General features: G+C 44.2%; 1 protein-coding gene across 1 annotated transcript; it reads left to right on the top strand.

Annotated features, from left to right (window-relative positions):
* Nucleotides 1-6,548: 6,548 nt before the first annotated feature.
* On the top strand, nucleotides 6,549-8,223 carry LOC120026375 (endonuclease domain-containing 1 protein-like). Its single transcript, XM_038971222.1, has 2 exons — nucleotides 6,549-6,908; nucleotides 7,298-8,223. Exons 1-2 carry the CDS (start codon nucleotides 6,555-6,557, stop codon nucleotides 7,952-7,954), a joined length of 1,011 nt encoding a protein of 336 aa, XP_038827150.1. The 5' UTR covers nucleotides 6,549-6,554; the 3' UTR covers nucleotides 7,955-8,223.
* Nucleotides 8,224-12,095: the final 3,872 nt, after the last annotated feature.

The following is a 12,095-nucleotide window of genomic DNA, read 5'->3' as shown; positions in this document are numbered from 1 at the left end:
CCTGACCAGTTTGTAGACAGATAAAAGTAGAATCCTGACCAGTTTGTAGACAGATAATAGTAGAATCCTGACCAGTTTGTAGACAGATAATAGTAGAATCCTGACCAGTTTGTAGACAGATTATAGTAGAATCCTGACCAGTTTGTAGGCAGATAATAGTAGAATCCTGACCAGTTTGTAGACAGATAATAGTAGAATCCTGACCAGTTTGTAGGCAGATAATAGTAGAATCCTGACCAGTTTGTAGGCAGATAATAGTAGAATCCTGACCAGTTTGTAGACAGATAATAGTAGGTTTCCCCCCACACACCTACAATGTTCCACTTACTGAGGAATTAGGTTTAGTTTACACACTGTCATTGTTGAGTTTAATAACGTATTCCAAAAGCATGTTAGGGTGGAATGTTCTATTTCTCAATAGTAAGGGAAGGGCTATATTTTTGTAGACAGAAATGTTAAACTTACAAGGCCTTTCCCCCAACTGTAGACCAGTTCCATTTGCTATATAACACAGTAACCTGGGGGAGAGTAGACCAGGGTGGTATATAACACAGTAACCTGGGGGGAGAGTAGACCAGGGTGATATATAACACAATAACCTGGGGGAGAGTAGACCAGGGTGATATATAACACAATAACCTGGGGGAGAGTAGACCAGGGTGATATATAACACAATAACCTGGAGGAGAGTAGACCAGGGTGATATATAACACAATAACCTGGGGGGAGAGTAGACCAGGGTGATATATAACACAATAACCTGGGGGAGAGTAGACCAGGGTGATATATAACACAATAACCTGGGGGGGGAGTAGACCAGGGTGATATATAACACAATAACCTGGGGGGGAGTAGACCAGGGTGATATATAACACAATAACCTGGGGGAGAGTAGACCAGGGTGATATATAACACAATAACCTGGAGGAGAGTAGACCAGGGTGATATATAACACAATAACCTGGGGGAGAGTAGACCAGGGTGATATATAACACAATAACCTGGGGGAGAGTAGACCAGGGTGATATATAACACAATAACCTGGGGGAGAGTAGACCAGGGTGATATATAACACAATAACCTGGGGGAGAGTAGACCAGGGTGATATATAACACAATAACCTGGAGGAGAGTAGACCAGGGTGATATATAACAACCTGGGGGAGAGTAGACCAGGGTGATATATAACACAATAACCTGGGGGGAGAGTAGACCAGGGTGATATATAACAACCTGGAGGAGAGTAGACCAGGGTGATATATAACACAATAACCTGGGGGGAGAGTAGACCAGGGTGATATATAACACAATAACCTGGAGGAGAGTAGACCAGGGTGATATATAACACAATAACCTGGAGGAGAGTAGACCAGGGTGATATATAACAACCTGGGGGAGAGTAGACCAGGGTGATATATAACACAATAACCTGGGGGGAGAGTAGACCAGGGTGATATATAACACAATAACCTGGAGGAGAGTAGACCAGGGTGATATATAACACAATAACCTGGAGGAGAGTAGACCAGGGTGATATATAACACAATAACCTGGGGGAGAGTAGACCAGGGTGATATATAACACAATAACATGGGGGAGAGTAGACCAGGGTGATATATAACACAATAACCTGGAGGAGAGTAGACCAGGGTGATATATAACACAATAACCTGGAGGAGAGTAGACCAGGGTGATATATAACACAATAACCTGGAGGAGAATAGACCAGGGTGATATATAACACAATAACCTGGGGGAGAGTAGACCAGGGTGATATATAACACAATAACCTGGGGGAGAATAGACCAGGGTGATATATAACACAATAACCTGGGGGAGAGTAGACCAGGGTGATATATAACACAATAACCTGGGGGAGAGTAGACCAGGGTGATATATAACACAGTAACCTGGGGGGAGTAGACCAGGGTGATATATAACAACCTGGGGGAGAGTAGACCAGGGTGATATATAACACAATAACCTGGGGGGGGGGGTAGACCAGGGTGATATATAACACAATAACCTGGAGGAGAGTAGACCAGGGTGATATATAACACAATAACCTGGGGGAGAGTAGACCAGGGTGATATATAACAACCTGGGGGAGAGTAGACCAGGGTGATATATAACACAATAACCTGGAGGAGAGTAGACCAGGGTGATATATAACACAGTAACCTGGGGGGGGAGTAGACCAGGGTGATATATAACACAATAACCTGGAGGAGAGTAGACCAGGGTGATATATAACACAATAACCTGGGGGAGAGTAGACCAGGGTGGTATATAACAACCTGGGGGGGGGGGGAGTAGACCAGGGTGATATAAAACACAATAACCTGGGGGGGAGTAGACCTTGGTGATATATAACAACCTAGGGGGGGAGTACACCACCGAGGGGTATAGCTAGTAATGTCATAGTCTCAGCCCCGTCTCGTAACAATCTACAACCTCAACAATCTGATGTCATAGTCTCAGCCCTGTCTGGTAACCATCTACAACCTCAACAATCTGATGTCATAGTCTCAGCCCCGTCTCGTAACAATTTACAACCTCAACAATCTGATGTCATAGTCTCAGCCCCGTCTGGTAACAATCTACAACCTCAACAATCTGATGTCATAGTCTCAGCCCTGTCTGGTAACAATCTACAACCTCAACAATCTGATGTCATAGTCTCAGCCCTGTCTGGTAACAATCTACAACCTCAACAATCTGATGTCATAGTCTCAGCCCTGTCTGGTAACAATCTACAACCTCAACAATCTGATGTCATAGTCTCAGCCCTGTCTGGTAACAATCTACAACCTCAACAATCTGATGTCATAGTCTCAGCCCCGTCTGGTAACAATCTACAAACTCAACAATCTAATGTCATAGTCTCAGCCCCGTCTCGTAACAATCTACAACCTCAACAATCTAATGTCATAGTCTCAGCCCCGTCTGGTAACAATCTACAACCTCAACAATCTGATGTCATAGTCTCAGCCCCGTCTCGTAACAATCTACAACCTCAACAATCTAATGTCATAGTCTCAGCCCCGTCTCGTAACAATCTACAACCTCAACAATCTGATGTCATAGTCTCAGCCCCGTCTCGTAACAATCTACAACCTCAACAATCTAATGTCATAGTCTCAGCCCCGTCTCGTAACATCCACAAATTCAACAATCTGATACGTTCTGTAGTACAGTCATATTTCTAGCTAATCTACAGTGGACGGTTGGGCATGGGGCTAGCAACCCCTTCCCAGAACACCTTTGTGCTACAGAAACAGCAACAAATGACAATCCTAAAACTGGATGGGAAGATCTCCCAGATCTCTCAGATCGACCCGGGGTCCCAGATCTCCCAGATCCCAGATCCCAGAAACCCCTAAACACCTCCCCGAGCACTTTCGTGACCACCCCGTGAGAACCCTCTGTTGCCACGAAATAGTGGGGTCATGACAGGCCAACCAGGGAAGGCCCAGCACCATGGGAAATGCAGGAGAATCAATAAGGAAGAGACTGATTCTCTCCTTGTGACCCTCCTGCGTAACCATGCCCATGCCTCCCTAATTAGCCCTGACCCTAATGGTCGACTATCTAGGGTGCGTACAGGGAAGAGCATATCCACAGGAACAATGGGGATCCCTAAGCTATGGGCAAATGATCTGTCAATAAAATTCCCAGCTGCGCCTGAATCTACGAGCGCCTTATGCTGGGAATGCGGGGAAAACTCAGGAAAATTCATAAACAAAAACATGTGAGCAACAGGGGGCTCTGGGTGAGCCTGGTGCCAACTCACCTGGGGTGACACGAGAGTGCCTCTGCCTCGACTCCCAGACTCCCCAGCACCGACCGGCATTGTGCCCTCCATGGCCACAGATGGTGCATGGAATGGCCCCTCCTCCGGTCTCCCTAGGTGCAGCACCTCCCAGCTCCATGGGCGTCGGAGTGGTGGTGCTGGGAGATGGAACCGACAGACCCCGATCTTGACCCCCGTGGGTAGCCAGCAAGTTATCCAGCCAGATGGACAGGTCCACCAGCTGGTCGAACGTGAGAGGGGTGTCCCTGCAGATCAACTCCCTACGGACGTCCTCGCGCAGACTGCACCGGTAGTGATCGTTCAGGGCCCTGTCATTCCATCCTGCGCCGGTGGACCCTGGTGACCCCACTGACCTTAACCTGAACCGTGGTGACCCTGGTGACCCCACTGACCTAAGCCTGGACCCTGGTGATTCCACTGACCTGAACCTGGACCCTGGTTACCCTGGTGACCCCACTGACCTGAACCTGGACCCTGGTTACCCTGGTGACCCCACTGACCTGAATCTGGACCCTGATGACCCCGCTGACCTGATGAGAAGAAAAAGAGGACATTAACATTCTGGGGTTCTCCGGGTCAAACACTTTCTAACAATTAGATAGTAATGTCCCAGACCCAAGATGGCGTAGCAGTCGGACGTGTGTTTGTCTTTGTCTTATCCCGTTATCCTGCCATTCTGCACAGCGCAATATCAACCCAGAGCATATCGGACTGCTTTTCTCTACCACATCACCGGATTCCTGCCGCAAGCTCTGGACCCTAGCTAGCTGCAACCGAGTGGCTACTTTTAGCTAACGTCTCTGTCCCGAGGCAAGCACCAGTTAGCCTTGAGCTAGCCTCAAACTAGGCCCTTCTCCCAGCTAGCCGAAAGAGATCCATTAAGCAATTCCTGTGTTTCAATTACCTCTTTTGCCAATTTTTTGTACTCACAGACATTATTTTAACAGTTTTAGAAACATTTGAGTGTTTTCTATCCAAATCTACTAAATATATGCATATCCTAGCTTCTGGGCCTGAGTAACAGGCAGTTTACTTTGGCACGCTTCTCATCCAGACATCGAAATACTGACCCCAAGCCATAAGAAGTTAACTTCTTATGGCTTGGGGTCAGTATGTGAACAACTACAAATACCTAGGTTTCTGGTTAGACTGTAAACTCTCCTTCCAGACTCACATTAAGCATCTCCCATCCAAAATTAAATCTAGAATCGGCTTCCTATTTCGCAACAAAGCCAGTTTCGCTCATGCTGCTAAACATACCCTCGTAAAACTGACTATCCTACCGATAATTGACTTCGGCGATGTCATTTACAAAATAGCCTCCAACACTCTACTCAGCAAATTGGATGTAGTCTATCACAGTGCCATCCTTTTTGTCACCAAAGCCCCATATACTACCCACCACTGCGACCTGTATGCTCTCGTTGGCTGGCCCTCGCTTCATATCCGTCGCCAAACCCACTGGCTTCAGGTCATCTATAAGTCTTTCCTAGGTAAATCCCTGCCTTATCTCAGCTCACTGGTCATGATAGGAACACCCACCTGTAGTAAGCTTTCCAGCAGGTATATTACACTGGTCATCCCCAAAGCCAACTGTCACGACTTCCGCCGGAGTCGGTCCCTCTCCTTGTTCGAGCGGCGTTCGGCGGTCGACGTCACCGGCCTTCTAGCCATCACCGATCCATTTCCCATTTGTTTTGTCTTGGTTTTTTACACACCTGGTTTCAATTCCCCCATTACATGTTCATTATTTAACCCTCTGGTTTCCCCCATGTTTGTGTGCGTGTTTGTTTTATTATAAGGCTGTATACGGCTGGTATTATTGTTTACCAGGTTGTTACCACGCCCATTTATTTCGTGGTACCGGTATTTTTCCAACACCATAGTATTGTGTTTCTACTGGTGTTTTTTCTTTAATTAAATACCTTGTCCACGCATCTCAGCTCTCCTTTCACCAGTTACCCACAGCCTTGACAGAAACACGCACCTCCAAAAGGAATGGAGTCAGCAGGAGGAGGTGCCCCAGCAGTAGGGGTTGAGGAGCGAGTCCAGCAGCACGCTGCCATGCTGCAGCATGCTACAAACCATGGAGCGCTGGGCTCCACCAGCACCACCAGTCTCACCGTCACTCACCCCTCCTTCACCCGGGCCCAGTGGGATACGGCTCGCCCTCCCGAAGGAGTATGATGGAACGGCGGCGTGTTGTCAGGGGTTCTTGCTCCAGCTAGAGCTCTACCTGGCAACCCTCCACACGGCTCCTTCGGGCCGAGAGAGCGTCGTCGCCCTCGTCTGCTGCCTCTCTATGTGGAACAGGTGTGACTATTTATCATGTGTAACAATCAAACCTCCCTATTGGCTGTGTGTTCCACATTCTTAAGTAGAACCATAAGCTACAGTAGGTGAGTCACATGTTATTTGTTACAGCAGTTTCCACGGAAGAATACAGAGGAGTTTATGCAAATCAACCCTATCTGTTTTGACACATGAAGGAGGAGTCTCTGAAAACCTATTTAAAGCAGTCTGTCCTGACTCAGCTCAGCAGTCTCCAGTCTACCAACTGGTCTCTGAAATAACTATTTAAATCAGTCTGTCCTGACTCAGATCAACAGTCTCCAGTCTACCAACTGGTCTCTGTTATAACTATTTAAATCAGTCTGTCCTGACTCAGCTCAGCAGTCTCCAGTCTACCAACTGGTCTCTGTAACTTCATCTTTGTCTCTGTGGTGTACAGTCTTCAGGTGATGATGGGGGTATTGAATCATCTCTCTACTCTACTCCTTCTCTCTCTCCTTCCTCCTGCTTTCTCTCATGTAGTGAAGAAGTTCAGTGATGTTCCAGAGTGCACAGAGTTTTTCCTGGGGGGGACAACTCCAAATCTCCCAGGTATTTTGGTTGGTGGGACAGTCAAGGACCAGAACCGCTACAAGCCGATCTGCCAGTTGTTTGAATACACGAAGAAAAATGTTGTTTACAAGACCTACATGTTTGCAACTCTCTACGACACGACCAACAGGATCCCTGTGTTCTCAGCCTACACCTTCACTGGGGTTGGATCGAGCGAGAAAAGACCAGATAAATGGATGATTGAACCTCAGGTAATTTAAACATATTTTCAAATCGACATTTAATGCCAAAGTTGAACAATAACCTTCAATTGTCTGTCTAGCAAGATGACATGTCTGTATCGATCCTTAAAGGGATAGTTTCCTAAATAAAAAACAGATAACATATTTACATTAGTATTCAGACCCTGGTTTTGCTTTATCATTATGTGGTATTGTGTGTAGATTGATGAGGGAAAAAACTATTTAATACATTTTAGAATAAGTCTGTAACGTAACAAAATGTGGAAAAAGGCAAAGGGTCTGAATACTTTCAGCGGTTTGACAGTGTAATGTACAGGTCTGATGTACAGGTCTGATGTACAGGTCAGTCCAGTATAACTGCATGATTAATGAACGAATTATGAACATTGTTCCTACAGCTGGACGGAGGAATTGACACAGTTATGAGTCTGGAGACACAAGAAGTCACTTACACACACCAGGCTGTCAATCAGGATTATGATAAAGATGGTAAAAACAAGAAGGTGAACATAGGTCACATTTTTCCAAAATCTTTTGCTCACCAACCTGTTAATCAGAACTCCACCTTTACCCTGACAAACTCTGTTCCTCAAGTAAAGACATTTAATGAAGGTAGCTGGGGAACGATGGAGTGTAAGGTTAGAAAGATTCTCCTGAAGCAGTGTCTAGATAATAACGTTATCAAGGCCTATGTGGTGACTGGAGCGGTGCCCAGTAAGAGCAACACACTGAACAACCGAGTGAACATCCCAGATATCATGTGGACAGCCTACTGCTGTTTGAACAAGAAGAACAAGTGGATGGCTGAAGCACACTGGGGGGAGAACAAAGAGGAACCGAACAAACAAGTATTGAACCCCCATACCTTGGCAGAGCTGTATGACATGTTGAAGCAGCATTACCCAGGTGATGTCCAGGTTTTCCCAGAGAAGTGTCTAAGAGGTTCTTCTCAGACAGAGAGAGAGAAGAGCAGAGAGAGGGAGGTAGGAAGTGGGGATATTAGCAGGAAAGGGTTAATGGAATGTGATGAGGATTGTAAATGTGTCTCTTTGTAGGTGACACAGATCATTCCCTGTCCCAGACTTTGGTCCAGCGACAACACAGACAACTATAAAATACATTCTTCCATGCGAGACCAGGGTTCAAGCCCTGAGTCAAATCTTTAAATTCTGTACTTACTTCTACTTTCACTTCTATGTCTATAAATCACATGAAAGGGAATGGAATTCTGTAGAAAATAAAGTTTAATTGATTTATGATATAAAGACATGATTGTTGTTAATGCATGGGCCAACAGTTTGTCAGGTTCTGACTGCCTTGTGACTGTTACCATAGAGATACTATTATATGTTCTGAATGTAATTCTATCACTGTTACCATAGAGATACTATTATATGTTCTGAATGTAATTCTATCACTGTTACCATAGAGATACTATTATATGTTCTGAATGTAATTCTATCACTGTTACCATGGAGATACTATTATATGTTCTGAATGTAATTCTATCACTGTTACCATAGAGATACTATTATATGTTCTGAATGTAGTTCTATCACTGTATGTATCCATCTTCTTCCCATCTGAAGGAATAAACATCTATAATGAATGAAGCCTGTGAGAGTCTGGTGTTTTGAAGGAATTAAACAATTATACTTCTGTATACTTCTGGTCCTTCTTTGGACACTGTGTTAACTAACCTCCAGACGAGCTTCAATGCCATACAACTCTCCTTCCGTGGCCTCCAACTGCTCTTAAATGCAAGTAAAACTACATTTATGCTCTTCAACCATTACTCTGGACGGCTCTGACTTAGAATATGTGGACAACTACAAATACCTGGGTGTCTGGTTAGACTGTAAACTCTCCTTCCAGACTCACATTAAACATCTCCAATCCAAAATTAAATCTAGAATCGGCTTCCTATTTCGCAACAAAGCATCCTTTACTCATGCTGCCAAACATACCCTCGTAAAACTGACCATCCTACCGATCCTCGACTTCGGCAATGTCATCTATAAAATAGCCTCCAACACTTTACTCAACAAATTGGATGCAGTCTATCACAGTGCCATCCGTTTTCCGTTTACAATAATACACTATAGATGGGCTATATGATCCACTATGTTACAATTATACACCATAGATGGGTGGCCAAATTGGCACAGATTTTCAAAAGGATTTTAAATGCATTTAATGGGGTTCCAGGGCTCTATTACCGGGTAGGGAGAACCCCACTACCAGACCAAGTCACTGGAGGGAGCCCTTGGTCAATTTATAAGGTTCTGATTTTTTTCCAAACTTCTCAGAAATTGCATTATGTTCAACTTTTGCCCCAGAGATGGGGGAAGCCCCTAGTCATTTTAGGAGGTTGTGAAAAAATGTTGAGAAAAACGACAGAGTCGGTTGTTTGGCTGTGCATCTGGTGATTGAATGGGTCACCAGGTCTATATTTTTTTTAGATACACACTGAGCTGTAGTCTAAAAGAGATACACACTGAGCTGTAGTCTAGAGATACACACTGAGCTGTAGTCTAGAGATACACACTGAGCTGTAGTCTAGAGATACACACTGAGCTGTAGTCTAGAGATACACACTGAGCTGTAGTCTAGAGATACACACTGAGCTGTAGTCTAAAAGAGATACACACTGAGCTGTAGTCTAGAGATACACACTGAGCTGTAGTCTAGAGATACACACTGAGCTGTAGTCTAGAGATACACACTGAGCTGTAGTCTAGAGATACACACTGAGCTGTAGTCTAGAGATACACACTGAGCTGTAGTCTAGAGATACACACTGAGCTGTAGTCTAAAAGAGATACACACTGAGCTGTAGTCTAGAGATACACACTGAGCTGTAGTCTAGAGATACACACTGAGCTGTAGTCTAGAGATACACACTGAGCTGTAGTCTAAAAGAGATACACACTGAGCTGTAGTCTAAAAGAGATACACACTGAGCTGTAGTCTAGAGATACACACTGAGCTGTAGTCTAGAGATACACACTGAGCTGTAGTCTAAAAGAGATACACACTGAGCTGTAGTCTAAAAGAGATACACACTGAGCTGTAGTCTAAAAGAGATACACACTGAACTGTAGTCTAAAAGAGATACACACTGAACTGTAGTCTAAAAGAGATACACACTGAGCTGTAGTCGAAAAGAGATACACACTGAGCTGTAGTCTAAAAGAGATACACACTGAGCTGTAGTCTAAAAGAGATACACACTGAGCTGTAGTCTAAAAGAGATACACACTGAGCTGTAGTCTAGAGATACACACTGAGCTGTAGTCTAAAAGAGATACAGACTGAGCTGTAGTCTAAAAGAGATACACACTGAGCTGTAGTCTAGAGATACACACTGAGCTGTAGTCTAGAGATACACACTGAGCTGTAGTCTAGAGATACACACTGAGCTGTAGTCTAGAGATACACACTGAGCTGTAGTCTAGAGATACACACTGAGCTGTAGTCTAAAAGAGATACACACTGAGCTGTAGTCTAAAAGAGATACACACTGAGCTGTAGTCTAAAAGAGATACACACTGAGCTGTAGTCTAAAAGAGATACACACTGAGCTGTAGTCTAAAAGAGATACACACTGAGCTGTAGTCTAAAAGAGATACACACTGAGCTGTAGTCTAGAGATACACACTGAGCTGTAGTCTAAAAGAGATACAAACTGAGCTGTAGTCTAGAGATACACACTGAGCTGTAGTCTAGAGACATACACTGAGCTGTAGTCTAGAGATACACACTGAGCTGTAGTCTAGAGATATACACTGAGCTGTAGTCTAGAGATACACACTGAGCTGCAGTCTAAAAGAGATACACACTGAGCTGCAGTCTAAAAGAGATACACACTGAGCTGTAGTCTAAAAGAGATACACACTGAGCTGTAGTCTAAAAGAGATACACACTGAGCTGTAGTCTAAAAGAGATACACACTGAGCTGTAGTCTAAAAGAGATACACACTGAGCTGTAGTCTAAAAGAGATACACACTGAGCTGTAGTCTAGAGATATACACTGAGCTGTAGTCTAGAGATACACACTGAGCTGTAGTCTAGAGATACACACTGAGCTGTAGTCTAGAGATACACACTGAGCTGTAGTCTAGAGATACACACTGAGCTGTAGTCTAGAGATACACACTGAGCTGTAGACTAAAAGAGATACACACTGAGCTGTAGTCTAAAAGAGATACACACTGAGCTGTAGTCTAGAGATACACACTGAGCTGTAGTCTAGAGATACACACTGAGCTGTAGTCTAGAGATACACACTGAGCTGTAGTCTAGAGATACACACTGAGCTGTAGTCTAAAAGAGATACACACTGAGCTGTAGTCTAAAAGAGATACACACTGAGCTGTAGTCTAGAGATACACACTGAGCTGTAGTCTAGAGATAAACACTGAGCTGTAGTCTAGAGATACACACTGAGCTGTAGTCTAAAAGAGATACACACTGAACTGTAGTCTAAAAGAGATACACACTGAGCTGTAGTCTAAAAGAGATACACACTGAGCTGTAGTCTAAAAGAGATACACACTGAGCTGTAGTCTAAAAGAGATACACACTGAGCTGTAGTCTAGAGATACACACTGAGCTGTAGTCTAAAAGAGATACACACTGAGCTGTAGTCTAAAAGAGATACACACTGAGCTGTAGTCTAGAGATACACACTGAGCTGTAGTCTAAAAGAGATACACACTGAGCTGTAGTCTAAAAGAGATACACACTGAGCTGTAGTCTAGAGATACACACTGAGCTGTAGTCTAGAGATACACACTGAGCTGTAGTCTAGAGATACACACTGAGCTGTAGTCTAAAAGAGATACACACTGAACTGTAGTCTAAAAGAGATACACACTGAGCTGTAGTCTAAAAGAGATACACACTGAGCTGTAGTCTAAAAGAGATACACACTGAGCTGTAGTCTAGAGATACACACTGAGCTGTAGTCTAAAAGAGATACACACTGAGCTGTAGTCTAAAAGAGATACACACTGAGCTGTAGTCTAGAGATACACACTGAGCTGTAGTCTAAAAGAGATACAGACTGAGCTGTAGTCTAAAAGAGATACACACTGAGCTGTAGTCTAGAGATACACACTGAGCTGTAGTCTAGAGATACACACTGAGCTGTAGTCTAGAGATACACACTGAGCTGTAGTCTAAAAGAGATA

Source organism: Salvelinus namaycush, chromosome 31 (assembly GCF_016432855.1).
Source record: "Salvelinus namaycush isolate Seneca chromosome 31, SaNama_1.0, whole genome shotgun sequence".
NCBI lineage: Eukaryota > Metazoa > Chordata > Actinopteri > Salmoniformes > Salmonidae > Salvelinus > Salvelinus namaycush.
The sequence above is the reverse complement of the archived record's forward strand: the minus strand, read 5'-3'. Positions and strand labels throughout refer to the sequence as shown.

Bases quoted from the DNA above. Each gene is read 5' to 3' on its own strand.
- LOC120026375 (XM_038971222.1), top strand. From the start codon at position 6,555: ATGATGGGGGTATTGAATCATCTCTCTACTCTACTCCTTCTCTCTCTC. The intron at 6,909-7,297 runs GTAATTTAAACA...TTGTTCCTACAG, and splicing joins AATGGATGATTGAACCTCAG to CTGGACGGAGGAATTGACAC.